The sequence below is a fragment of the Muntiacus reevesi genome, chromosome 19 (genome assembly GCF_963930625.1).
Source record: "Muntiacus reevesi chromosome 19, mMunRee1.1, whole genome shotgun sequence".
NCBI classification, from domain to species: domain Eukaryota; kingdom Metazoa; phylum Chordata; class Mammalia; order Artiodactyla; family Cervidae; genus Muntiacus; species Muntiacus reevesi.
The window spans coordinates 53133721-53161405 of NC_089267.1; the positions used below are offsets into that span (position 1 = coordinate 53133721).

At 35.9% G+C, this 27685-nt stretch overlaps 1 protein-coding gene across 6 annotated transcripts in view; it reads left to right on the plus strand.

The window, feature by feature from the left end:
* Positions 1-27685, plus strand: part of EPHA7 (EPH receptor A7) — a 199461-nt gene that overhangs the window by 43775 nt on the left and 128001 nt on the right. For all 6 annotated transcript variants that reach the window (XM_065911294.1, XM_065911295.1, XM_065911296.1 and 3 more), the window contains exons 4-5: positions 23865-24020; positions 24872-25207. In XM_065911294.1, the coding sequence (XP_065767366.1) occupies positions 23865-24020; positions 24872-25207 (492 nt within the window). The remainder of the gene's footprint in view (positions 1-23864; positions 24021-24871; positions 25208-27685) is intronic.

Genomic DNA, 27685 nt, shown 5'->3' on the forward strand with positions numbered 1-27685 from the left:
AGTTTGGAACTGAAGTGCAAGGTATGCGAAAGTATAATAGGGTTTGATTAGGTTGGCACTGAAGCTTGGCTTTTCAAAGTTAATTGGGTATTGTTCCTATAGATTGAAAAGATTTAAGTGGAAATAATTATAGACTTGTAAAATGTTACTGGAGATTGAAATCTGTTTGGTAACTATGGCAAGGTATTCAGGTTCTTAGCACTAAAAATGATACTTTAGTGTGCAGGAATGTTCAACAGCAACAAAAGCTTTTACAGTTTTCAGTTCAGTTTTAAGCAAGTTGTTACTGTGAAATATATTGATTCTAACTTACTTCTAAAAATATTGGTATAATTTCCAAGCTCTCCAGATCTCAGAACCTTTATGTATGTCTAGGTTATCTAGTTATATTATTTGTATGTGAAAGTGAATTTTACTGAGGAGCTCATCACTGTAATTTTAGGAACTCTTAGAAAATCCATTTTCCTTTGTTGTTATCTCATTCTAGTGATTAAGGTGACACTCATTCTGTTGTTATTATTAATAGCTCCTTTTTCACTCTTGAAAAGGCTCTGGTTTGGAGAATAAATTATATAGTCACCTTCCATATAAAGTGTTTAGCTTCATCCTTTTCACATATTTTATGTGTTTCTAAAATAATCACATTAAAAAATATATTTTTGAATGTTTTAGCTTTTTAAAACATAAAGTTCTTAGTGCCTACTATATCCAAAATAAAATTTATATATGTGTAACTGGTAGTTATATCCACTAAGAAAAGTAATTATAATGCCCTAACATTAAGTTATTAAATTATGACTCAAATCTTCATATTTCATGATATAAACTGACTAATTATAGTTTTTGGAGTCAAATTTAGAGCTGAAAATGTGGAGTATTTTATAGGATTACTTGTGAAATGCAACTAAATGCAAAGAAAACTTGTTTTGGAGAAAAGAGGCAGTTCAAGGTTTTCTTTTTTTTTTTCTTCTCTGCAATCAATGTGTATTTGGAGTGAACTTGCATGAGGGTAAATTTGGTTTTTGTAATTCATTATATATTTATGTTCTGATCATGCTACCTAACCTAAGTGTACTCTGGATAATGATAATAGATCTCTTTCTCCCATATTATTTGTATTAAAATAAATGTTCATTTATGATTTTATTCATCTTGTTATATTCAATATAATAAAAGTTTTTGCTCTTATTTTCATTTATATGTATAATGGTTAATGACTATACATATACACAAATTAAATGATTAGGAAATTATACTTGACAGTAATCATATGCTACAGAATGAGTACTATATACCAAACAGCACAGAACTTGGACAGAAATCTAGATCCAGAAAAAACATTCTGCTAGAACCAGAACTGGATTCGGAAACGAATGGCTGTGTCCTAAGCCCACTTTTACTTTTTGGTAATATTATAAATTAGGATGTTACTCTGTGGCTTAATCTCTCTGAACTGTCACTTGCATCTCGTGTCCTATGAAGGAGATTTGCCTGCCTACTTATATGATGTTGTGAGGACCCTCTTACTTATTCTAAATCAAACTGCATTTTAATTTCCAATATTTTAATATCAAATCTGCTAGCATGAGCTAGGTAATTGGAAAGTATAAATATAGAGACTGGGGAATATCTGGCGGGGAAAAAAAAAAATCTCCTGATTCTACCTCCCAAGTATCTCCTGAGTGTCCAAGTCTCTATAAGCAAACTCACGCGTCCTCTCGCGGGCCATCTTCTTCCACCTGTGTTACTGCAGAGGCTGTTTCTCTGTTCTCTTTTTCTGTACCCTCTGAATCCATTATAGCCAGGGTGATCTTTCTAAGTGTAGGCCTTAGCAGAACACTCTTCTTAAAATCCTTCAATGGCTTTCTATTCCTCTTAGAATAAAATAATAATAATTCTTAACTCCTGCTCCTGTTTCCTTTTTCCAGTTTTATCACTTGCTTCCACTTGTATTCTACATTTCAGCCCTTTGACACTCTGTCATTGCCTCAAACATACCATCATCCTTTTCCTTTCTGCTCTTTCTTTTGAATAATTTCTTTCCACTCTCCTCTGAATATTTCTTCCTGATTCTGCAGGTTTCAGTTATAAGAGAAGAGCTGTCATTTATCTTTCTTCTTACTGCAACACTCTTTCCGAACACATCATGCTTTATGATAATTGCTTGTTTAATTATTGGTCTTCTGCTGGACAAGAACTCTGTGAGGGGAGGGACTTGTCTGTCTTTCTTCTCACAATGCCTGCTGTTCTTTGCATTAAGTGTATATGGAAGAGTGAAAATATTTGTTGAATGAATGAATAAGTGAATGGCTGTTATAGGAAGATAGAGCAGTAAACAAGATGAACTGTGATAAACGTTTGACACAGGGTTGCTATGTTCAGAGTGTCAGAAGAATAATGGACAGGAATTAACTTGATACAAGAAGTAGTGGAAAGTGGAAACTGCGAAGTTTCCTGCTCTTGATGGAATGACAAGTTCAGGGTTTGTTTTGCTCAGTTTTTGAATTTTAGGTTTGGATAGGCTTTGTAAGTAAAGACACACACACACAACTGTGTAGCTGGAAATTTGAATCAGGGGGCACCCTGTGAGCAGAGAGAGAGTGGTAATAGCAATAGCTCTGTCAACCCCAATCCATGTGGCACTCTTTTTTTAGTTTTCTAAATTTTTTTACAGAAATTTCAAATGAGGTTAATTTCTAAGCAAATCATATAGAACTTTAGCTGGAGAACTTTGAAGAAAAATTAAATTTATGAAAGATAAACCAGATGAACCTAACTTTTGTAAAACAATTGTTTTCTCTTTGTATAAATATGAAAAAATCTAGCCATGGTCCTTTTTTATTTTGCCCAGTTAGGACTAAGCTTCATTAATAAGGAGATACCTAGGACTTAGAGTGAAACTGACAGATAGCTGTTTGTAGTAAAGCAAGGTTTCTCAACAGCAACATTATTTAAGTTTCATGCCAGATAATCTTTTGTTTTGGAAAGCCCCGTAGGAGGCTGAGGAGCATCTCTGATGTCTGTTTACTATGTGCTGGTAACAGCACCACCCTTTCTAGTTATCTTAATAAAAACATACCTGCACTCATTGCAAAATGTTCCCCAGGATCATAGTCACCCCCACTTGAGAAGTATCTCCCTGGAGAATTGAAAATTATTTCCCTATGCCATAGATAGGAAAACCTTGTAATATATTGGAGTCTTGTAATTCCCTGATAAATTATTTCTAGATCTTTATTTGGTGATTATTAGCAAAATGCAAAGGACCAATGTCACTACTCCCAGATATTGCTAGTCATGTTGAGTGGTGAGGACTGTGGCTACTTATCTCAGAAAGCAGAGACACCAAAGGAGTAGAATAAGAATGGGAGTGTAAGAAGGGAAAGGAAGTGAATCTACATTTTGAGGATCTTCCTCAAAAGTGGAAGGAGAGAATGTATGCCTGCCTGAGTCTTTGACTTGGGGCCCATAGGCAAGCATTTGGTTACAAGGGTGTATGTACACTTTTGTAAATAAGTCTTTTTTTATTCAAAGGCATCGAGGTGGAAGACAGTGAATATTTTAATCTTATAATGGAAAGACATGATTTTTCCAAAAATCAGCCACATATGTTCCTATAGGTGGGAGAAGCATCTCCAGCCTTCTGTTTTCATACATCATTGATCAGTTGTGTTTTCTCAAAGATACCATGTCAGTTGTTTGGCTGCAGACACTCGATATTCTGTCATTATGTGAAAATGAAACCACAGTTTGTCACTTGATTACTGCTCATGACAGTAAAGCATGCTTCTGCACTGTGTTCTCTCCCTTTCCCTTTTCTTTTGTTATCTTCAGACTTTTTAATTAGGAGAAGGCTGCACCTCTTTCTGTCCAACCTGCCCTATCTCTATAGATGGTGAATCTCTTGCAGTGAAAGTTCTATTAGGCATACTGGCTAAGAAATAAAGCAACAAAAGTTCTAAAATACTGCACTTTTTTTTTTTTTATGTTTGTTTGTTTTGTTTTGGAGTCTTGAAGGAAGAAAATGGTAGCTTTCATTTTTCTCTGTTGTCTTTAGAAAAGCATTGGCAGGCTTGGAAGATGTGGGTGGAAAGTTGTTTGATATTAAATTGTATATGGATGCATACATCCCTGGTAAAGGTAGCAAATAAAAAGCTTAACCTGCCCTGAAAAAATATGTTGGATGATTATAGAAGTCTATGCTTTTTTCATTACTACCCCCCTTTTTTCTCAATGGATATTTCATCTATAATATCTTCCTGTAAGATATCAGAACGTTTCTTGACTTCAAATCTCAGTTTTTATCAGTCTGTCTTATGTTGTTTTATTTTATTACATGGAAATTATACAGATTGAAATGTGTGTTTGGTATATATCCCTTCATTGTTAAATATAGGGCAGAGTTTTGTCTCCACCTAAATAGCATATTAAACCAAGTAAGTTTATCCAAACCAAAAGAGCAGAAGGGGAAATACATTAATTTTCAGATGAAGATCTTTTTTAGAATAATGTTATTTTAAAGAATCTGATATACATGATTTCTTTAGTTGTTGAAACTATTAAAGAAATGACTAAGTTGAAACTTTTACACATTAAGTTATGGGATTTATAAAATGATGCATTTGAACAGATTGTTTGCAAAAGTGTTGGAGAATATTCCAAAAGTTTTGTATGTTTTAGTGGAAGCAAAATTATCTTAAAAAAAAAAAGAAAAGATAGTTGTCTTTACTATGTTAACATAATGATAATTAAATTAACTGATGTTTTCAGAGTATCAAATATGTGTTAAATACTGTCATAAGTTCTTTAATTTAACCGACACAGCAATCATATTAGGAAAATTTTTTTTTTATTATTTCTAGGCACTTTGTGGTTCAGTGGTCTAGTGGTAGCTCTGGCATTTGAACCTAGGGTTTGAATTCAAAGTGTTTGGCTCCCTAGCATGCATTTTTAAAGGCTATCTTCTACTGTTCTATAAACTTTTCCTTAGCCATCAGTACATATTCACACATACAAATGTTTTCTATTTTGGCAATAAAATTGCAATCTATATAAATATACCTAACACAGCAACATATCCTGGGTGGTAATAAAAACTTGCTTAATATTTCTTGACACTAGGAAGGAAAGCTTCAAAGGACCAAATTCCTGTGAAATATAAAAGAAATGAAGTTAACATTGTTACATTTACTTGGAAGAATATGATGACCATCTTGTAAGATTGTGGTGATAGTATAATGTACCTAGAATGAGTTAGATGTATAAGTAGATGAGAAAAATAGATGGGTAAATGGATAGATAGGGATAGATATAAAGATGGAGATTTTGGATCTGTAAGTGCTTAACTATTGGAAGGGGAAAAGAGAAGAGGGACTCAGTTGCCTAAGTGTCAGTTGCCCGGTTGTGTCCGACTATTTGTGACCCCGTGGCCCGTAGCCCGCCAGGTTCCTCTGTCCATGGGATTTCCCAAGCCAGAATACTGGAGTGGGTTACCATTTCCTTCTCTAGCAGTTCTTCCCAACCCAGGGATCAAACTCAGGTCTCCAACACTGCAGGCAGATCCTTTACTGTCTGATCCACCAGGGAAGCCCAGTAACCAGAGGTTAAATACGGTGTCACTAAGCAGTTGTGGTTTGAAAATTTAGCAAATTTATTTGTAAAGAATGTCCTTTTAGAAGTTCAGCACCACATACCTTACGCCATGATATAAATCTCTCTAAATTTGAGAATCTTAAAAAAAAAAAAAAAAAGTAATGTTCTATTTTAATACTTCTGTGAGACTTCATGTGCTTTCTTTCTATTAGGAATTCAATAGTCTACCATCTTATTAGTTCTTCTGGCATTTGATAAAGTTTTCTTTATTTATAGTTATGCTGTTTCTCTTTAGAAGTTAATAGTGGGGGCACTAACAAAACACCGAGGTGTACTGTAAAGGATTTATTCCTTCATATTTTAGTTTAATATGTAAAATGAAATTTGGAGTAAATTTTTTTAACCTTTCACAAAACTACATGCAACTGTATATTAATCCATTAATAAATGGTGTGCTGATGCTAAACTCGTGAACCTTCAGAAAGAACTGCGCCAAAAGAACAGGGAGAGTAACAGATATAGCTTAAAACTTTGTGGTTCTAAAGAATGACTTTGGAGACATGAGGGAATCCTGAGAGCTAAACATAACTCTAATTTTGATACTGTCATTCAAGCTCACTAATTAAACTATCTCTGTAAAATAAGACTGTGGAATAATATGTGGTGATAAACAGCTGAGAAATCAGTGTTGTACCAAATTCATAAGAGAAAATTGATAAGAGAAGAATTTCATTTTGGGAAAATCCTAGAACTTTACTGACCCTGTGGGCTAGACTATCCTTCAACATCTGTAGCTTGAAGAACTTCACCGTTTAGAGTCTAAGTTAATCTACAAAATAACCTTTTTCAAAAATAGCAAAAGGATTATTCCTTACTGGGTTTGGGCTCTCTCCTTTTGTAATTGTTGACATTTGGCAAGGATCACCTTTGATCCAGTCATGTCATTTTTTTTTGTTTAGTCACTAAGTCATGTCTGAGTCTTCTGGGACACGGGCTGTAAGCTGTCAGGCTCCTCTGTCCATGGATTTCCTGGGTAAGAATACTGGAGGCCGCTGCCACTTCCTTCACCCTGGGATCTTCCAGGGATGGGACCCCCGTTCCCGCATTTGCAGGTGGATTCCTTATCACTGAGACACCAGGGAAGTCCCCTGATCATGTCATAGGTGGTATGTTAATTACAGTGACGGGAAGTAGAAGCACATGAAAATTTGTAGCCATCATTTTCCCATTGGCGTGCATCTACTCAGAGGTGGTTTTTAAGTCATAACTTTGCTGCCACTGCTTCATCACTTCAGTTGTGTCCGACTCTGTGTGACCCCATGGACTGTAGCCCGCCGGGCTCCTCTGTTCATGGTGATTCTTCAGGCAAGAATACTGGAGTGGGTTGCCATGCCCTTCTCTGGGGATATTCCCAACCCAGGGACTGAACCCATGTCTCCCTCATTGCAGGCTGATTCTTAACCACCTGCAATTAAAGTCATACCTTTAATTATACCTAAATTACATAGGACTGAGTCAGTCACACGTTAGCTTTTAGATGTTTTGTTTAATTTAAACATAGATACAACTACTATTCTTATCAGCCTTTTGTTAAGCATTTACTCAAAAGATAATTCAACTGAAATATTGAAAAAAATTATTCTAAAAATATTGTCTGACCTCATCCACCAGGTTTCCATCTCTGACAGTAAATTTCCACAGTCTGTCACCTGCTTTTATTCTGTACGTTCTTTATCATTTGACTTGGATATAATCTTTGAACTGGTTTTCTTCCTTTCATATTATCTGAATTCAGATTAGTATAGATTGATATTTCCACACCTATATGAAGGTTTTGAAATGATTTGATTCTAATTAATTAAGAACATTTAATGTATTATTAGCTCTTGGTATATAATATTATATACAGGCTTCCCAGGAGACACAGTGGTGAAGAATCCATCTGCCAGTGCAGGAAATGCAAGAGATGCAGATTCGATTCCCGGGTCGGGAAGATCCCCTAGAGTAGGATGGCATCCCGCTCCAGTATTCTTGCCTGACAAATCCCATGGACAGAGGAGCCTGGTGAGCTGCAGTCCATGGGGTCGCAAGGACTTGGACACCCTGAGCACACACATGCATGTAATATTATAGTGCCATTAGTATAGCGATAGAATCAATCATTATATTCTTTTTCATTCTTTTCTTTGTAAGAACTTTCCACAGATATTTCATTAACAATATTATCCTTTTCTATGAGAAAACAGTATTTGACTTCTAAAGTTCTCAGTTATTTCAGGTTGACATCTGTCGGCATATATGTGTTGTTTGATCCTTTGTAGTATTGATGTTACATTCCCTGAAATCACTTTAATGTTAAGGTACTTTATGTTTTTATCCAGTTTTTCTGTTGGGATTAAGTTTAAACTTGAAAAAAGTGAGATATTATATGTACGTATAAATAGGCTTTAACCCTTAGTTTTATCATGATGCTCTTCTCATAAGTCATAAGCAAAACAATTAATTTGAGATATATGAAATTGAATGGAATAACACAAATGTATAGAAGGTTAAGTGAATGTATATATGTGTTTGCACTCATAATAAAACAAAAGATGCAATATCCCATTGTATTTAAATTAGCTTTTTGCTTACTCTACAGTAATTGTTTTTTTAAATTTAAAACAGCCAGTTGGAAATAAATTGAAATCATTTTTCATAATGTAAGGCATCAGTGGTATTTCTGTGTTTTTCAATAGAAATGTTAATTACAAGAATTTATTTTAAAGATGGCCTGTTCAATTCAAAGTTACTTGCAGAAGTGAAAGCATTTGTGTACTCTTTCAGTTCAGTTCAGTTCAGTTCAGTTGATCAATCGTGTCCGACTCTTTGTGACCCCGTGAATCGCAGCGCGCCAGGCCTTCCTGTCCATCACCAACTCCCGGAGTTTACTCAAACTCATGCCCATCGAGTCGGTGATGCCATCAGCCATCTCATCCTCTGTCGTCCCCTTCTCCTCCGGCCCGCAATCCCTCCCAGCATCAGGATCTTTTCCAGTGAGTCAACTCTTCGCATTAGGTGGCCAAAGTATTGGAGTTTCAGCTTCAGCATCAGTTCTTCCAATGAACATCCAGGACTGATCTCCTTCAGGGTGGACTGTTGGATCTCCTTGCAGTCCAAGGGACTCTCAAGAGTCTTCTTCAGCACCACAGTTCAAAAGCATCAATTTTTCGGCTCTCAGTTTTCTTCACAGTCCAACTCTCATATCCATACATGACCACTGGAAAAACCAAAGCATTGACCAGATGGGCCTTTGTTGGCAAAGTAATGTCTCTGCTTTTTAATATGCTGTCTAGGTTGGTCATAACTTTCCTTCCAAGGAGTAAGCGTCTTTTAATTTCGTGGCTGCAGTCACCATCTGCAGTGATTTTGGGGCCCCCCAAAATAAAGTCTGACACTGTTTCCACTGTCTCCCCATCTATTTCCCATGAGGTGATGGGACCAGATGCCATGATCTTAGTTTTCTGACTGTTGAGCTTTAAGTCAACTTTTTCACTCTCCTCTTTCACTTTCATCAAGAGGCTTTTTAGTTCCTCTTCACTTTCTGCCATAAGGGTGGTGTCATCTGCATATCCGAAGTTATTGATATTTCTCCCGGCAATCTTGATTCCAGCTTGTGCTTCATCCAGCCCAGCGTTTCTCATGATGTACTCTGCATATAAGTTAAACAAGCAGGGTGACAATATACAGCCTTGATGTGCTCCTTTTCCTATTTGGAACCCGTCTGTTGTTCTCTATGTACTCTTTAGAACATGGCAATTCTAGATTATCTAAAACTAGAATATTCTTGGTTTTGAGTTTGAATAGATCATATATTTAAAGTAAAGTGTTATTCTTTAAGAATATGAGGGGTCTGTTATTCTTTAGAGTTTGGTCTGGAAAAATTGCCCTACATTGAAAGTTTTGTCATGATTTCTAATTTAGTACTTAGCAGTTGCTCTTCCCTCGACTTTCCCTCTCCCATATTCAAAGAAAATGATTTTGATTATACTCATAAAATATGTTACATCTTGGACTTCCCTGGTGGTACAGTGTGATAAGAACCCTCCTGCCAATGCAGGGGGCCTTGGGTTCAATCCCTGGTCCAGGAAGAGTCTCCATGTGTGGGTAACTAGGTCAGTGTATCACAGCTCCTGAAGCCTGGACGTTTTAGGGCCCGTGAGCCACAACTACTGAACCTGCATGCTGCAGCTACTAAATTGTGCACCTAGAGTTTTGCTCCACCACAAAATAAGCCACCGCAATGAGAAGTCTGTGCATTGCGATGAAGAGTAGCTCCGGCCCACTGCAGCTAGAGAAAGCCTGCAAGCAGCCGTGAAGACCCAGAGTCACCAAAAAATAAAAAATAAAAATGTTACACCTAATTCATACATTTACTCATATTAATATGTCAAGGATGCTCATAGAATCATTCTAGAAATCATCTAGTGCATTAATCTAAATGTACTATTGTTTCCCCATACAGTATAATAGGGAACTTAGGAGTGCAAGTCCATGAAATGTCTCCTTTAACTGGTATAGTCAAGACGGCACCACATTCTACTAAGAATGTATCACGTCATTTCCAGCGGTCTGATTACTATGAAACATTTACTAACTGGTGTCAGTGAATTAACCTCTGATAAGTAGGATGACAGTTACCAGATGCATACTGCTGTAGGATGAATAAAGATTCTTTCCTTCAATAAATGAGGTTAACCTCCTGCTATGTACTAGGCAATGTGCTGTGGTTTGGGGATCCATGGATAATATAATCCCCGTCCTTGAGATGCTCACGGTGGGCTGGAGGAGACACACGGAAAGAAATAATTATGGCAGTGTTAATACCGCGATTGTGACCAGTTTATACTGCCTCCTACGTAGCTTTAGGAGGTCAGGAAATACGGAGGGAGTAAAGTTTTTAATTGATTCATAAAGAATGAGTTACTTATTCTTCAAAAAGGAACTGAAGTAGTTAGAATGTCTTTTTACATATCTAACACAGTTTTTTCTAAAGACTTTATTAAGAAACATTAAGTAATGTTCTAGTAGTACCAACATTATCTTTTTGCAAAGTGGATAGGACACTAGAGAACTATCTAGATTATTTGCTTGGTGTAGATATAAAAATTAGCAAGTAACTAGTTTTCTATTATTAAGAAGTTGTATGGGTATCCAGTTAGAGAATTCTTGCTGTTTTGTTTCCCTCTAACCATTCTGTTTTTCTGACAATTCTGTGTATCTCCTATATATGTATATGTATGTGTCTATTTCTTTTTGTGTATGTGTATAGCTAGCTCCTGTTTTGAGAAAAGGATTGAGCTCAACAACATTATTTGTTGTAAGGACTTATTCTGCCTATTATTTTCTTTTATTTCTGAGAATTAAGGATTGACTGAATCTCCTCATTGTCCTGATGCATCTTTTTAAAATGTCCTGCTTCAGGGTTAACTGATTTCTTTATGATCTTCAGAAAATTTTCCACTGACATAATAGAAATGATTATTTATTTCCCCACATGTTTAAATTGCCTTAAACTGCTTTAGGGTAATTTGTTTCACAAGACTTAGTATTGATCCATATTTTATAACTGACTAAATAAGAAAAAAAAAGAGTCTCCATGAAATAGCTAGAAAGATTGCCTTAACTGATGATTTTGTTTCAATCATTATTGAAATTATTGCAGAAAACTGATGGTTGAAAGCCCATATCTTAGGCTGCTTGAAATGGAAAGTCTGCTCTTAAGAAATCAAGGTGAAATTAATTCTTTTCATTTTGTCTATGGATCTTGCAAACTTTTTCTGCATAATTGTAGTTTTAAATAGATTGTAGGAGAAAGTTCAATTATTGATGAATTGCTCACAATATAATCTAAGTTTAATTCTTTGAATTTAACTAAAAATATTCATTTTGTTAAATATAATGAATCACAAACATTTGTATGTGTATACATATTTCTTGTCCACCTGAAGTTTTTTTAATGTGAAATAACCTGTCTTTACAGAGTATCCTTATATTGCCAGATCACTATTAGACTCATTGAAAAACAAGCCAATAACTGCCACAAATAGCTCTCCAGTTTAAATATAATTGGTCAATAATATGTACTTACACACATTTCCTGCATGTCCACGTACACTGAGTAGTTTTTTCCCTTCACATTGATGAAATGCTACAGCTTTGGCAGGAAAGGTGACTTCTGAGTCTGTGTTCAGCATGGAAATAGAAGATAATTAAGTACATTGTCAAAGATAAAAATTAAGGTACAATATTTATAATTTACATAGGTGATTTCTATGAAAAATCAGAAATTTAATTAGCTTAAACACATGATTAACATAATTATTCATGCCATTTGATGCTAGTTCAAAAAGGAATATAGTATTGAGAGATCATCATGTTTGTCTTTTATCAGATATAACTTTGGTCCAGTACCTGGCACAATGCAAAGAGTAGGCAAACAATAATTATTTTGTCAGAGAATAAATGAATAATAGGACTCTATTTGCCTAACAATTAATTCATGTTTCCTATTTGCATATACATCTGGTCATGGGGAAGTGCTCAGTGCTTACCAGTGGTAGAAAGCAGAGTGGGATCAAAACTTCACATGAAATAAAAACAGTCTGTCTTTGGAAGGAAGAAACCTCACATGGAAATTGACGTTGTGAAATAGCTGTAATAGTTTACTATTTACTGAGTGCTGATTCCCTACCAGGCATTGTGCTAGGTTCTTCACATGAATCATGCACTTTCATTCACAACAATCTTTGGAAGTAGTCTTATTAGATTTCTTTGTTGTAGATATGGAAAATCTAGGTTCAGAGAACTTAAGCAAATTGAAAAAGGTCACACAGCTAGTACATGCTAGAAGGAAGTCAGATTCATAATTTATATAAAGAACAAGTAGTATTGTTTTTCAAGACTGTTGGCATGAGACCTATATGATGAAATTAACAATGCCCGTCTTTTAGAATATTAACTTTATCTTTTAAGCAATTTTTTTTTTTAATATGATTGTGCTAAAACAGGGCTTCCCAGGTGACACCAGTGGTAAATATCTGCCTGCCAATGCAGGAGACTTAAGAAACGCTGGTTTGATCCCTGGATCAGAAAGATCTCCTGGAGGACGGCATGGCAACCCACTCCAGTATTCTTGCCTGGGGAATCCCACGGACAGAGGTGCCTGGCAGGTTATGGTCCATAAGTTCTCAAGGAGTAGGACACAACTGATGCGACTTATCCCGCATTCGTGTGTTGAAACAAAAATATTGAGCTTTCAAAACAGGAATTCATGCTTATATACTTTACATTATGTTTTGCGTATAGATCTTACATCATCTGACTTTTCTTGCTATTTTCAAAACTCTGAGGAGATCAACTAAACAGAAAATCAATAAGGAAACACAAACCTTAAATGATACAATGGACCAGCTAGACCTAGTTGATATCTATAGGACATTTCACCCCAAAACAATCAACTTCACCTTTTTCTCAAGCGCACACGGAACCTTCTCCAGAATAGATCACATCCTGGGCCATAAATCTGGTCTTGGAAAATTCAAAAAAATTGAAATCATTCCAGTCATCTTTTCTGACCACAGTGCAGTAAGATTAGATCTCAATTACAGGAAAAAAATTGTTAAAAATTCCAACATATGGAGGCTAAATAACACGCTTCTGAATAACCAACAAATCATAGAAGAAATCAAAAAAGAAATCAAAATATGTATAGAAACGAATGAAAATGAAAGCACAACAACCCAAAACCTATGGGACACTGTAAAAGCAGTGCTAAGGGGAAGGTTCATAGCATTACAGGCTTACATCAAGAAACAAGAAAAAAGCCAAATAAATAACCTAACTCTACACCTAAAGCAATTAGAGAAGGAAGAAATGAAGAACCCCAGGGTTAGCAGAAGGAAAGAAATCTTAAAAATTAGGGCAGAAATAAATGCAAAAGAAACTAAAGAGACCATAGCAAAAATCAACAAAGCTAAAAGCTGGTTTTTTGAAAAAATAAACAAAATTGACAAACCATTAGCAAGACTCATTAAGAAACAAAGAGAGAAGAACCAAATTAACAAAATAAGAAATGAAAAGGGTGAGATCACAACAGACAACACTGAAATCCAAAGGATCATAAGAGACTACTACCAGCAGCTCTATGCCAATAAAATGGACAACTTGGATGAAATGGACAAATTCTTAGAAAAGTATAACTTTCCAAAACTGAACCAGGAAGAAATAGAAGATCTTAACAGAACCATCACAAGCAAGGAAATCGAAACTGTAATCAAAAATCTTCCAGCAAACAAAAGCCCAGGACCAGATGGCTTCACAGCTGAATTCTACCAAAAATTTAGAGAAGAGCTAACACCTATCTTACTCAAACTCTTCCAGAAAATTGCAGATGAAGGTAAACTTCCAAACTCATTCTATGAGGCCACCATCACCCTAATTCCAAAACCAGACAAAGATGCCACAAAAAAAGAAAACTACAGGCCAATATCACTGATGAACATAGATGCAAAAATCCTTAACAAAATTCTAGCAAACAGAATCCAACAACATATTAAAAAAATCATACACCATGACCAAGTGGGCTTTATCCCAGGAATGCAAGGATTCTTTAATATCCGCAAATCGATCAATGTAATACACCACATTAACAAATTGGAAGATAAAAACCATATGATTATCTCAATAGATGCAGAGAAAGCCTTTGACAAAATTCAACACTCATTTATGATTAAAACTCTCCAGAAAGCAGGAATAGAAGGAACATACCTCAACATAATAAAAGCTATATATGACAAACCCACAGCAAGCATCACCCTCAGTGGTGAAAAATTGAAAGCATTTCCTCTGAAATCAGGAACAAGACAAGGATGCCCACTCTCACCACTACTATTCAACATAGTGTTGGAAGTTTTGGCCACAGCAATCAGAGCAGAAAAAGACGTAAAAGGAATCCAGATAGGAAAAGAAGAAGTGAAACTCTCGCTGTTTGCAGATGACATGATCCTCTACATAGAAAACCCTAAAGACTCTTCCAGAAAATTACTAGAGCTAATCAATGAATATAGTAAAGTTGCAGGATATAAAATTAACACACAGAAATCCCTTGCATTCCTATATACTAACAATGAAAAAACAGAAAGGGAAATTAAGGAAACAATACCATTCACCATTGCAACAAAAAGAATAAAATACTTAGGAGTATATCTACCTAAAGAAACAAAAGACCTATACACAGAAAACTATAAAACATTGATGAAAGAAATCAAAGAGGACACAAACAGATGGAGAAACATACCGTGTTCATGGATTGGAAGAATCAATATTGTCAAAATGGCTATTCTACCCAAAGCAATCTATAGATTCAATGCAATCCCTATCAAACTACCAACGGTATTTTTCACAGAACTAGAACAAATAATTTCACAATTTGTATGGAAATACAAAAAACCTCGAATAGCCAAAGTAATCTTGAGAAAGAAGAATGGAACTGGAGGAATCAACCTGCCTGACCTCAGACTCTACTACAAAGCCACAGTCATCAAGACAGTATGGTACTGGCACAAAGACAGAAATATAGATCAATGGAACAGAATAGAAAGCCCAGAGATAAATCCACGAACCTATGGACACCTTATCTTTGACAAAGGAGGCAAGGATATACAATGGAAAAAAGACAATCTCTTTAACAAGTGGTGCTGGGAAAACTGGTCAGCCACTTGTAAAAGAATGAAACTAGAACACTTTCTAACACCATACACAAAAATAAACTCAAAATGGATTAAAGATCTAAACGTAAGACCAGAAACTATAAAACTCCTAGAGGAGAACATAGGCAAAACACTCTCTGACATAAATCACAGCAAGATCTTCTATGACCCACCTCCCAGAATATTGGAAATAAAAGCAAAAATAAACAAATGGGACCTAATGAAACTTAAAAGCTTTTGCACAACAAAGGAAACTATAAGTAAGGTGAAAAGACAGCCCTCAGATTGGGAGAAAATAATAGCAAATGAGGAAACAGACAAAGGATTAATCTCAAAAATATACAAGCAACTCCTGAAGCTCAATTCCAGAAAAATAAATGACCCAATCAAAAAATGGGCCAAAGAACTAAACAGACATTTCTCCAAAGAAGACATACAGATGGCTAACAAACACATGAAAAGATGCTCCACATCACTCATCATCAGAGAAATGCAAATCAAAACCACAATGAGGTACCATTACACGCCAGTCAGGATGGCTGCTATCCAAAAGTCTACAAGCAATAAATGCTGGAGAGGGTGTGGAGAAAAGGGAACCCTCTTACACTGTTGGTGGGAATGCAAACTAGTACAGCCACTATGGAAAACAGTGTGGAGATTTCTTAAAAAACTGGAAATAGAACTGCCATATGACCCAGCAATACCACTTCTGGGCATACACACTGAGGAATCTAGATCTGAAAGAGACACGTGCACCCCAATGTTCATCGCAGCACTGTTTATAATAGCCAGGACATGGAAACAACCTAGATGCCCATCAGCAGATGAATGGATAAGGAAGCTGTGGTACATATACACCATGGAATATTACTCAGCCGTTAAAAAGAATTCATTTGAATCAGTTCTAATGAGATGGATGAAACTGGAGCCCATTATACAGAGTGAGGTGAGCCAGAAAGATAAAGAACATTACAGTATACTAACACATATATACGGAATTTAGAAAGATGGTAACAATGGCCCTATATGCAGGGCAGAAGAAGAGACGCAGAAGTACAGAACAGACTTTTGAACTCTGTGGGAGAAGGGGAGGGTGGGAAGTTTCGAAAGAACAGCATGTATCAAGTGCTCGGGCCTGTTGGGCTGGGAAGATCCAGAGGAATCGGGTGGAGAGGGAGGTGGGATGGGAGACCGGGATGGGGAATTCGTGTAACTCTATGGCTGATTCACATCAATGTATAACAAAACCCACTGAAAAATAAAAAAATTAAAAAAAAAAAAAAGAAAGAATAAAAAAAAAAAAAAAAAAAAAAAAAACTCTGAGGAGTGATTTAGCATAAAAGGAATGAATAATAAAAACAAATTATAAAAAGTATGATATCATAATAACTATAAGAGAAATATTTGAAAATAAGCTTTGCAGTGGTATAAATGCTAGAGTAAATTGTATCCCCTGTCTGAATCTTCCTAACACCAATTGCTGTTTGAGAACTTATTGCTGCCTCTTGTTCTTAATGACATGCCCTCAAGGAAATCTTTTAGTAGAATGCAGTAATACTGTGTCATAAATAGGCTATATTTTTTTTAGTTACTACAAATAACTAATATAATGTTCGGGTAGCTGGCCTCCCCTAATTTAAGTGTTTTTCGCCCATGGGAATTCCGTAATTACACTATTTTGCTTTAGCTGTGAATTAAGGTTAGGATTATTTTAGTTCATTTCCAGTGGGGTTACTAAATCCTGAGACTTCACAATTAATTTGTGTTTTTTATCTGTAGGTGGATCTCTCAGTGGATCTTTGAGGACAATACTGAGTGAGATCCAGAAGGGTCTGATTTCATTTTGAATCTTTCTCTTTATGGGAGTTGACTGTTAAGTAATTTACGTAATTAGAAATTCCACTTCTGGATGCTTACCGGCAGGAACCAGAGTAATGTGCCTGTCTCTGGGCCACACTCAGGGTTCGGCAGCAAGGGCCCAGAGAGAGCCGAGGAGAAGGGCTGAGCGCAGAGATCCTTGCCGCAGCCCCTCTGGGCGCACGCAGAGGCAGGACAGCCCTTCCAGAGCCTGCCTTTGCCTCTCTTGCTGAGGCTCCCCTGAAAGGCTGAGTGGGTGTGAGTTAGTATGTGCCGTTTTGGGGTGGTGATGGTGGTAGAAATATATGTGTTTTTACAGATAGCATGTCAATGAAAACACTTGCACTAGCGTTTAACAGCTAGGTAACCAATTAGTGTGTTGTTAAAACAACCTTTTGAAAATTGGGATGGGGGAAACTATTGTCTATAGCTGTTAATAATTTATAACGAGGAAACGAGGATATCGAAGCTGAGAATGTGAAATGTCTTTGTCTAAATTGCATGCCAGTAAATGGTGGAGTGGATTTGAACACAGTTCTTTGAGTTAAAATCCATTTCTCTTTTGAGAATAGGGAATAAGAGAAAACATTTTTAATATTCTAACTTGACTTTTTTTGTTCCCTCTTTTTAAAAATCGTTTTGGCAATGAGGTCAGAATTAGGGTGAGATTCTGGTGTAGTAGAGAGTATTTTAATACCAGACGTCAGCAAAATTCCTAGCATATTTCAAACTGAAAATTTAATAAAGAAAAAAGCTATTTACGTACTGTTTAGTTTTATTTCTCTTACAGTCTAAATCTTAAAAATAAAATCTTTAAGTGGTTTTTATATTATGTTTCCTATTCACTATATTGAATCAGTAAAACATTAATTACTCAAATAACACAAATAAATAACATATATATTTATAATTCTCCCAAATTAGTTTTTATTTTTAGTTTGAGAAAAATCCCAAAATTATTTTCACCCCTTGAGCACCTAATATCAAACTTTATTTTTCTGCATCTTTTCTAAATTCTTACAAGTTAGTTGTGAGGTGATATGGATGGTGATTCACAAGCTGTAATATACTTGTTACATCATGTTGCTTTTATCCTCCCTGCCCACTGTTCATTCTCAATGTGAAAAATCATAGCATATCAATGACAGGAGGTCTGGCTTTCAGACAGACTTTTGTAATTATTCCCACTGAGGCACTGTCAATAGGATTAAAATACAAATTCTGGATCTGTCCATCCCGGATGAGGTCAGCACTTTGAGCAGTGGGAGTACTATTTCTGCAAGCTGTGCACTCCTCCTTGCATGGAGAAGCATAGACATGAATATGACACAAATATTTGAAAGCTCCTATGGAAACAGGCTAGCTTCTCCTAAACTAAATGTCCATCTGCAATAAATAAAATAACAGCATTCATTAGAATCCCTATGTATGTATGTAGACTCTCCAATAATATTAAGGCCCAGAAAGTTTCAATTACAGAACAATCCACTTATAGTTCATAATTAATAAACTCTTTGCAGCTGTATAACTGTGGCCGGAAACATCTGCAAAGCCTCATATTTTACACACAGACACATACATATAATTCCTTCAGAAAAAGTTTAATTGTGCTTAAAGTCACAGGTCTGGAAACAGAGTGAGAACTGAGGAAGCTAAGCCTAGTTGTATTCAGTTAGCTCTTGGGAAAAGGAGATGGAAAGTAAAAAGGAAACCAGCCCTTGTCTGGCGCAGTGAATGTGGGTAAAAAACAAGAATGTTTAAAGTCTATTCATACATTCATTCAAAACTAACTTTGTATATAATCCCCCTACGTATAACTTCATATTGATAGGTATCTAAGTTATAAAATTATTCAGATAAAATTGCTGGTCTTCAGATAAAAGATAAATTCTTATAAAACTCTAAAGTTAGCAAATGAATAAAATATATTGATTATATATTTTCCTTTTTTTAAAAAAATTTTTGCTTAATTTTTTACACCCAAATATAGCCATATAAAAATAGATGAATACAGAACATATGTGTTAGAAAGGCAAACATTTTTTTGACAGATAAAATTTGGTATTTTTTCTTAATGTTGGCTTACTTAAATGTTCAGTTTAAAATTGCATTATCAATGGATTTTATTATGCAAAACAACTTTACTAGATAAAATGTACATACCATTCAACTCACCCCTTGCAGTTAACAGTTTAAAATATTTTGTTAGTATAGTTATGGGTGTGCTTAATCACTCAGCAGGTCCAACTCTTTGCGACCCCATGGACTGCAGCCCACCAGGCTCCTTTGTCCTTGTGGATTCTCCAGGCAAGAATACTGGAGTGGGTTGCCATGTCCTCCTCCAGGGGATCTTCCCAACCCAGGAATTGAACCCAGGTCTCCCACATTGTAGGCGGATTCTTTACCTTCTGACCATCAGGGAAGTCCTAGTATAATTACAGAGTTGTGCAACCATCACTCCAAATCAATTTTTGAACATTTTCGTTATCCCAGAAAGCGACCCTGCACCCATTAAGAGTCACTTTCTATTCCTCTCAATGTCCCAGCTTTTAGCAACCACTAATCTACTTTCTGTCTTTATAGACTTGCCTATTCTGGATATTTCATGTAAACAGAATTGTATAGCAGATGGTCTTTTGTGGCTGGGATTCCCAGGTGGCCAGCTGACAATCCTGGAGATGGGAGAGATGCGGGTTCAGTCCCTGGGTCAGGAAGGTCCACTGGAGGAGGAAACAGCAACCCACTCCAGAATTCCTGCCTGGAAAATTCCATGGACAGAGGAGCTTAGCAGGTTGCAGTCCATGGAGTCACAACGAGTCGGACAGAACTGAGTACACACACTTTGCTGCTGTGACTGGATCTATGTGACCGAATTCTTTCACATGGCATAATGTTTTCAAAGTTCAGTCATGCCAGAATGTATCAAAGTTTAACTTCTTTTGATTGCTGAATAGTATTCCATTGTGTGTATTCATTTATTAGTTGATGAACATTTGGATTGTTTCCACATTTGGGGCTATGATGAATAATTCTGCTGTAAACAATTAATTATATTCATCTCTCTCATTATCTATTTAATGATGGCCTTGCATGTACTCTATCATTTTGCAGGCATCCTCAGTGCCAAAAATTCATAGTGAAATTGAAAAGATCTATTTAATACACCTATTCTGTAAGGTGTGCTAGCTAGGATATTATTTCACCATTTTCTAAATTAAAGTAAATGCTTTAGTCAAAGGATATGCTAAAAGACAGTAGGTACCCACTGAAAATTCATTTGTGGGATGCTAAAGCTTCAAGACACATTGAATAGATGCCAGACTTTGGCTCATTCAGCAGTCAAGGCTGAAGCAATAGCATATGGTTGAGTATCAGCAGTCCTGTGTTATAAATCCAGTTTTAACCTAGACAATGGAATTATTTGAGGAACTCATGTTAACTTTGCTTCAAATCTGTTTTCCCATCTGCTAAAATGGTAACAGAATTTAATGTAATTTGAAAGTTGAGTGATAAGGGTTTTACATTTCTCTACATTAGGTACCATACATATTCTACAAATCATGGAAGTGGAGCAAGAAATGGCCCTCCTTATTTGTGAGAAAAGTGGGAGTGAGCCTTAGTTAGAAGCCTTTCTTTGCAACAGGAGGATGAGAATTGCAGGAGATTCCACTGGGTAGCGTGCTGCCTACCAGTTCTGGCAGCGTTACCTTGCTGTTCAGTTGCTAAGTCAAGTCTGACTCTTTGTGACCCTGTGGACTGCAGCCTGCCAGCCTTCCTGTCCTTCACTATTTCCTGGTGCTTGCTCAAATTCACGTCCCTTGAGTAGGTCAGGCTATCTAAGGATCTTATCCTCCGCTACCCTCTTCTCTTTTTGCCTTCAGTCTTTCTAAGCTTCAGGGTGTTTTCCATTGAGTCGGCTCTTTGCGTCAGGTGGCCAAAGTATCGGAGCTTCAGCTTCAGTCCTTCCAGTGAATATTCAGGACTGATTTTGTTTAGGATGGACTGGTTTGACCTTGGGTGTCCCTGTGACTCAGACAGTAAAGAATCTGTCTGTATTGCAGGAGACCTGGGTTCAATCCCTGGGTTGGGAAGACCCTCTGGAGAAGGGAATGGCTACCCACTCCAGTATTCTTGCCTGGAGAATTCCATGGACAGAGGAGCCTAGTGGGCTATAGCCATGGGGTCACAAAGGGTCAGACATGACTTAGTGACTGAGCAACAACAATAAGGGAAGGCTTCCAGAATTGATAGGCATCCAGCTACCTGGTAGAATCTTGTTTGGTCTTACCTGCATACCAAGTGTCCGACTCTGTGAGACCCTATGGGCTCTGCTGTCCATGGGATTCTCCAGGCAAGAATACTGGAGTGGGTTGCCATTTCCTTGACCAGGGGATCTTGCTGACCAGGGGCTCTAAAATCCCCCACATTGGCAGATAGTTTCTTTACCACTAGCACGACCTGGGAATAGAAACAAAATTTTTAAAAAAAGAAAAGAAAAAAGCTTACCCAGTAGATGTTAAATGTTGATCTTACCTAGTAGATATTAAATCATGGTGCCACTGTGTTCATTTCCTTGTTCCCTAACCTCCTATCTCTGTAAAAAGTAAACAAATACACATAATATCATCAAAGAGTATCAGCATACACCTCTTCTCTCTGTCTTTATCTTGTTTTCTTTTTTAATTCTCTGAGACTTTGTGTTATCAAGCTGTAGGTTGTGAATAAAGTATTGCATTCTCTATATTATGGATGTTCTATCTGATCACTGAATTACAGATAATATGTGGAGCAAGATACAGTGCATACTTACAGGAATTTCCAGCCTGAGAAATCCGTGCTAAATCCTTTATCCTACCAGTTAACCATTCTTTTATGTGGCAAGGTCATATCTTTAGAAACATTTTAAAGTGTTTTTTGATATTATTTCATAATGGATCTCACTGTTCTGTGTTTTAGATTTGTAGTAATTCGTACAAGAACATGTGAAGATGCGTTCATCTACTGGCCTAATAAGTTTGCCAGTGTTTCCCTCTTGTAGGAATTGAGGATGCCAACTAAAAGCAGACTGGCTTCTGAGAGCATAAGTGGATCATATGTTTACATAGAGATGATGCTAGTTCTGTTCACAAATCTTTAACTTATCTATCACAATATAATATATCTTTAAGTTTTTAAGTTATCTTGTTCATATAAAACAGTCTTGTTTTTTCTTTAAGCTTAAAAGATAATTTGGATTTCTTAATTATACCAAATTATGTATTAAATATTCAGCATGTGAGCAAAAGTATAGAATGACTTAACTTTTTTTTTTTTTCTGGAGAATAAGATAGGATTTTCTTAATAAGATAGGATTGTTTTTCCCACCCGTGAGTGAAAATGTGATTATGCTGCTGAATAATGCCCAAGTTGAGAATATTAAATAAACTTGAATCTAATACATAGAAGTTATAATTGAATTTATGTTAAATATTCAGCAATTTTTCTTTATAGATATGATTTATTAATTTCCATTAAATTTGAAGGTCACTGAAACTTAAAGAGATATTCAATTAATAAATATGGAGGGCAAATTGAATCTCTTTAATATATTCAATGTATGGTACCATCAATTAATTTAAAAATGTTGAAATGAGGAAAATTGAATTTGCTAAATTTTAATTGAAGATAAATATGTAAAATGTCTGGGGATAGTAAATTCTCTGTAACATGTAGTCTCAGTGAGTAAGGGAAACTCACGGGAAGGTGGTAGGCATCTTTGGGTGCCGTCTATTCCCTGCTGAGAGCAGTTGCTGTGTTACTCTGACTACCCTGACTTTTCCCAGTAGACGAGAGTCATCACCTGTTTGTCGTGAATGGCTTTCTCCTTATTTCTGATAGAATAGGTTTCTCCTATCCATATGATTTCATTATTTTTAGTAACAGGGAAGTTTGCTGAGTGGAAAACAGACTGCCTTAGAACTTAAATTATATCTTAAAAGTTTTCTGAAAATTGGTAGGGGGAATACATTTCTATCATTTTAAGATAAAAATTTTTGCATCACTCTTGTTTCTAGTCAGGTCATAAAATGATTTTAATATTTTTCACTAAGAACCATATTCACACATAAAGACTTAATTTACAGCTGTATTAGATTAAGAAAACAGAACTTTGAAGTGTGTTAATGCAAATCAACAAGCAAGTTAATTATTACTGAAATCAAAGTTCCCCTGAATTAACCATGTTGAGATTTTGTCTAAATAAATTATGTTTGTGTTTAGTTTTGGGCTCTAGATTTTGGATTGATGCCAACTACAGGTCCAAGTTTGCTGTATCATTTGGTTTTTATTATTTTGCTTTAAAATGTAGTATTGTAAAGTAGGTTTACTGATATACACTAAATAGAATTATAGAATTATACCGTAAAGGGCATGTTCTTACAATTTTTTTTTTTCTGTTTAATTAGAGACTTAGGGCTTATAGTTAGTGATAGTTCTCAGGAAACATGGCTACAGATATAAAAGGAATATGTTAGAAATTTCTTATTAGAATCTAGGTTTCTATTGAGTCTGATGATAGCACATTTGGAAATCAGATTTCATATTTTATTGTTTGCTAAAAATTACTAAAATTCAGAAAGGGTCTGCTTGTTCTCATGTTTCTATTTTCACTTTCTTTTGCGTTCTCAGCCTGTGGCCGTGGGTTCTACAAATCTTCCTCTCAAGATCTTCAGTGCTCTCGTTGTCCAACTCACAGTTTTTCTGATAAAGAAGGCTCCTCAAGGTGTGACTGTGAGGATGGGTATTACAGGGCTCCATCTGACCCACCGTACGTGGCATGCACAAGTAAGTTCGTATTTGTAAAATAAAGACTTTCAGGCCCCTTCCATTTGTTTGTAGGATTGTGACATCATTGAGATAAGCCTGAAATTTCTGAGTACATTCTTAATTATTATTAAACACTTACAAACTTTCCATAAACCAATAAGGCTAAACAATGATATAAAATAGATACACCTTACATCATCATCAGTGTAGTTTTCATGTCTCCCAGATCTTACATTTTAATCATATTTTACACATGTATCCAATAGGAATAACAAATAAAATGTAAAAATTATTTGTGTCTTGCATGGCTGTGAAATGTAATTAAAAAGTAATGGTTTCTGAATTAAAATTCCATCACTAAATAGAGCAAATCTCACATCTTGGTGCTTCAATGAATGAATGTTTGAGAGACTCAGATCCAAAGCCAATACCAGACATTATTATAAATCATTCTTGAGCACATTAAGAATGAATAGATGTATTCTCTCTTATATGGTTAACAAGAAAACTATTTTTAAACAACTGCACAACTGTTTTTTTAGGTGCATTAGCTATTCTTTTTTAACTGGTTGGAAGAAAAATAGCTAAAGACCATGGCAAAACTACAAAGACAGTCGTTATCCTGTTTTCATTTTGACATATTAAATGGAAAATAAATAAAGCCTCTTGCCAAGTGAATTCAGGATGGCTTTTATAAGGTTTGTCTAGGAAAGGTAATGAAATGTCTATGTGAAAGAAAGCATTTTAGCTAGTTTTCTGTGTGGTAACTGAGCCACTAGCTTAATGCCCCGTGTGGATCCTTTCATTTGTTTGTTTGTTTGTTTTTGGCTAGTTTTGTTTATTCATTTACGTACTTTTGGTTTCCTAAGGGCCTCCATCTGCACCGCAGAACCTCATTTTCAATATCAACCAAACCACAGTGAGCTTGGAATGGAGTCCCCCTGCGGACAATGGAGGAAGAAATGATGTGACCTATCGGATACTCTGTAAGCGGTGCAGCTGGGAGCAGGGCGAATGCGTTCCCTGTGGGAGTAACATTGGCTACATGCCCCAGCAGACTGGATTAGAGGATAACTATGTCACTGTCATGGACCTGCTGGCCCACGCCAATTATACGTTTGAAGTTGAAGCTGTAAATGGAGTTTCTGACTTGAGTCGATCCCAGAGGCTCTTTGCGGCGGTCAGTGTCACCACGGGTCAAGCAGGTATGTTCTCCTGTTTGTCTTCACGGAGTGAAAACCAGTGAGGTCTCTCGCTTGAGTATCTCCTTAACTCAGCTATACAGAACCTGATTACTCCAGCTTGCGGAGTATTCACACCTTTAGCTTTTCTTTGTTATTTCTTCTGTTGTCTGTTAAACCATTACTAGACTCATTAACATCTCCTCCAGAGATCTGGCAGGAGAAAGAAAAGGGGATAAATTGTAAACCAGTTAAAGTTGCTCTAAGAGGAGCAATTCTGTTAAGCTTAAGGGGAGGACAGGGAAAATGGACAAAATAAGATGTGAGATAATCCTTGCATTTTTTACCTTTTGGTGTGCTATGTGTTCAGTGCTAATGATCAAAATTTACATAATTAGGAATAATGAAGGAGTTGGCTTCAGTGTCTCAAGTAGTGACAACCACATAAAAAGTGATATTTGTAATGGATGGCAAATCTGCCTTAAAAATTGCATGAAGGAATTTACATGCCTCACTAGATTTGTGATCATATCATGTTAATGTCTATAATATTGGAAAAATATTTAGGAGATCTCCTGAGGATTTAAAACTAAATGAATTAAGAAATATAATAAAGATGATGGTTGTGAGCTGGTAGCTTAGCCTGAAAGCAGTTGTGACTTGTCTTCTTACTGGCATTTAAGATGCTCTACTTGGTCATTCTTTGCTGTGGTTAAGTTGGTTTTGGAAAATATAAATTGGGAAGGTGGCTTCAGAAATTGGGGACTTTCTAAACTTTCAGAAAAATCTTATGTCTGAGGGAAGTTCCAGAAATTGAGGGCTTTTCCAAACTTTTGAAAATTCTTGCTGCTGAAGGATGATGCGATGTAGTCAGTGTGGCCAAGTGCTATGTCATTGTCAATAAAATTAGACCTGCACCAGAGTACTGAGTCGGGAAGGCATCATAATAAGGTTATAACAAGGTATTCTTAATCTTTGGCTAGCTGTCAACAGACATTATTATCACAAGTTCCTGGACATAGTCTGATCTATTCTTCATATCTATGCCAATTTTAATAAAATGCTATCTATTTAAATAATATCTGTACAATGAAACCTATGCATGTCTTACACTTACCATTTTGAACAGATTAGTGGGTTCCTATTCTAAAGGCTTCATTTTGATGTTTATTTAAAAGGCTATTGCAAATCAGATTTCTTAATGTAAAAGCTGACATCTGGAGGTAAAACAGCATAGAAACTTTTAAATCTTCAAAAATTGGACAAAAGAAGGAACTGATTTAACTAATACTTGGATTGTCTCATTTTATTTACCCTCACTTCATTTACCATTCTTTTAAAATGCTGTTGTCGCTAGATATTTTTACTTGTGTGGCTTTATATTGAAATTTGTCATCATAACATTACAGTAAGTGGTTCTGAAACATTTTGGGTTCTTGTTTGTGACCCTAGAGCTATCTTTGGAATCATTAATAAAAACTCTTAGGTCTGCTGAGCTAGAAAAACTGCTCTAGTCCTGCTGATAACAAGTATAAGAAGGGATGTTTTTATTTATTTTTGAATTCAACCTAAAGATATTGAACTCATACAAGTTGAGTTTGTCAGATAGACCACTTTGGGGATCTGTTTTCTTGCTTTTTAAATGATTGTTATTTAACTTTTCAAGTTAACACTTCACAACCTAAATAAGTCATAGATTTTCCATAAATTCCTGAATCAACTCTTATACTAGTTAAGTAAAATGGCTTTATCCCTTGATTCTCTTCTGGTTAAGAGTAAACTAGGTTTGTTTGCTTTGGGGAGTAATTTAAATGTATAAAAATTAGATTGCTGTGGTTATACGGCTCTGTAAATATACTTAAAAATGTTGAGTTGTGTACTTAAAATGCATAAATTTTATGGTATGAAAATTATATTTCAAAAAAGCTATTAACATTTTAAAAAGAATAAATACAATACAGTTTTAAAAAACTAGGTTTGCACTTTTATGTTAAAATATTAATTCACAGTTGCCTAGTCCCAACTACCTACATCTCAAATGCTAAAAACCCATGAATATATACTTTTAGCTTTTTCTGCTTTCAAAAAGAAGTGCATCAATGAGGCAGCAAGCTGTGGTAATTTTTAAAGTTATAATATATTTTTAGCACAAAATTTAAAATATGTTAGTGATTATTGTTCAGTTAAATTGATACCCACTTCCCCCTCCCCCATCATCAATAATCAATATTTTTCCTTTTTCAAAGGGGAGAATGATTTGAACCTTTGTCCATGTTTATGATCATCCATGAAAACCTACAATGATCCTTAAAATCTCATTCTACATTAACCAAACTGCATTACCTCCCACTTAGTTTAGGCTGCAGTCACTTCAATAATGAATTTAAGGGTCTCTGGTCAGTTATTACCCTCATCAGCAACCCACTGGGACAAAAAAAATCTGCATGTGTTTGGGCAAGATGAGAGGGTAAGAATGGAAAATCATCAGGCAGTGGTTGAAAG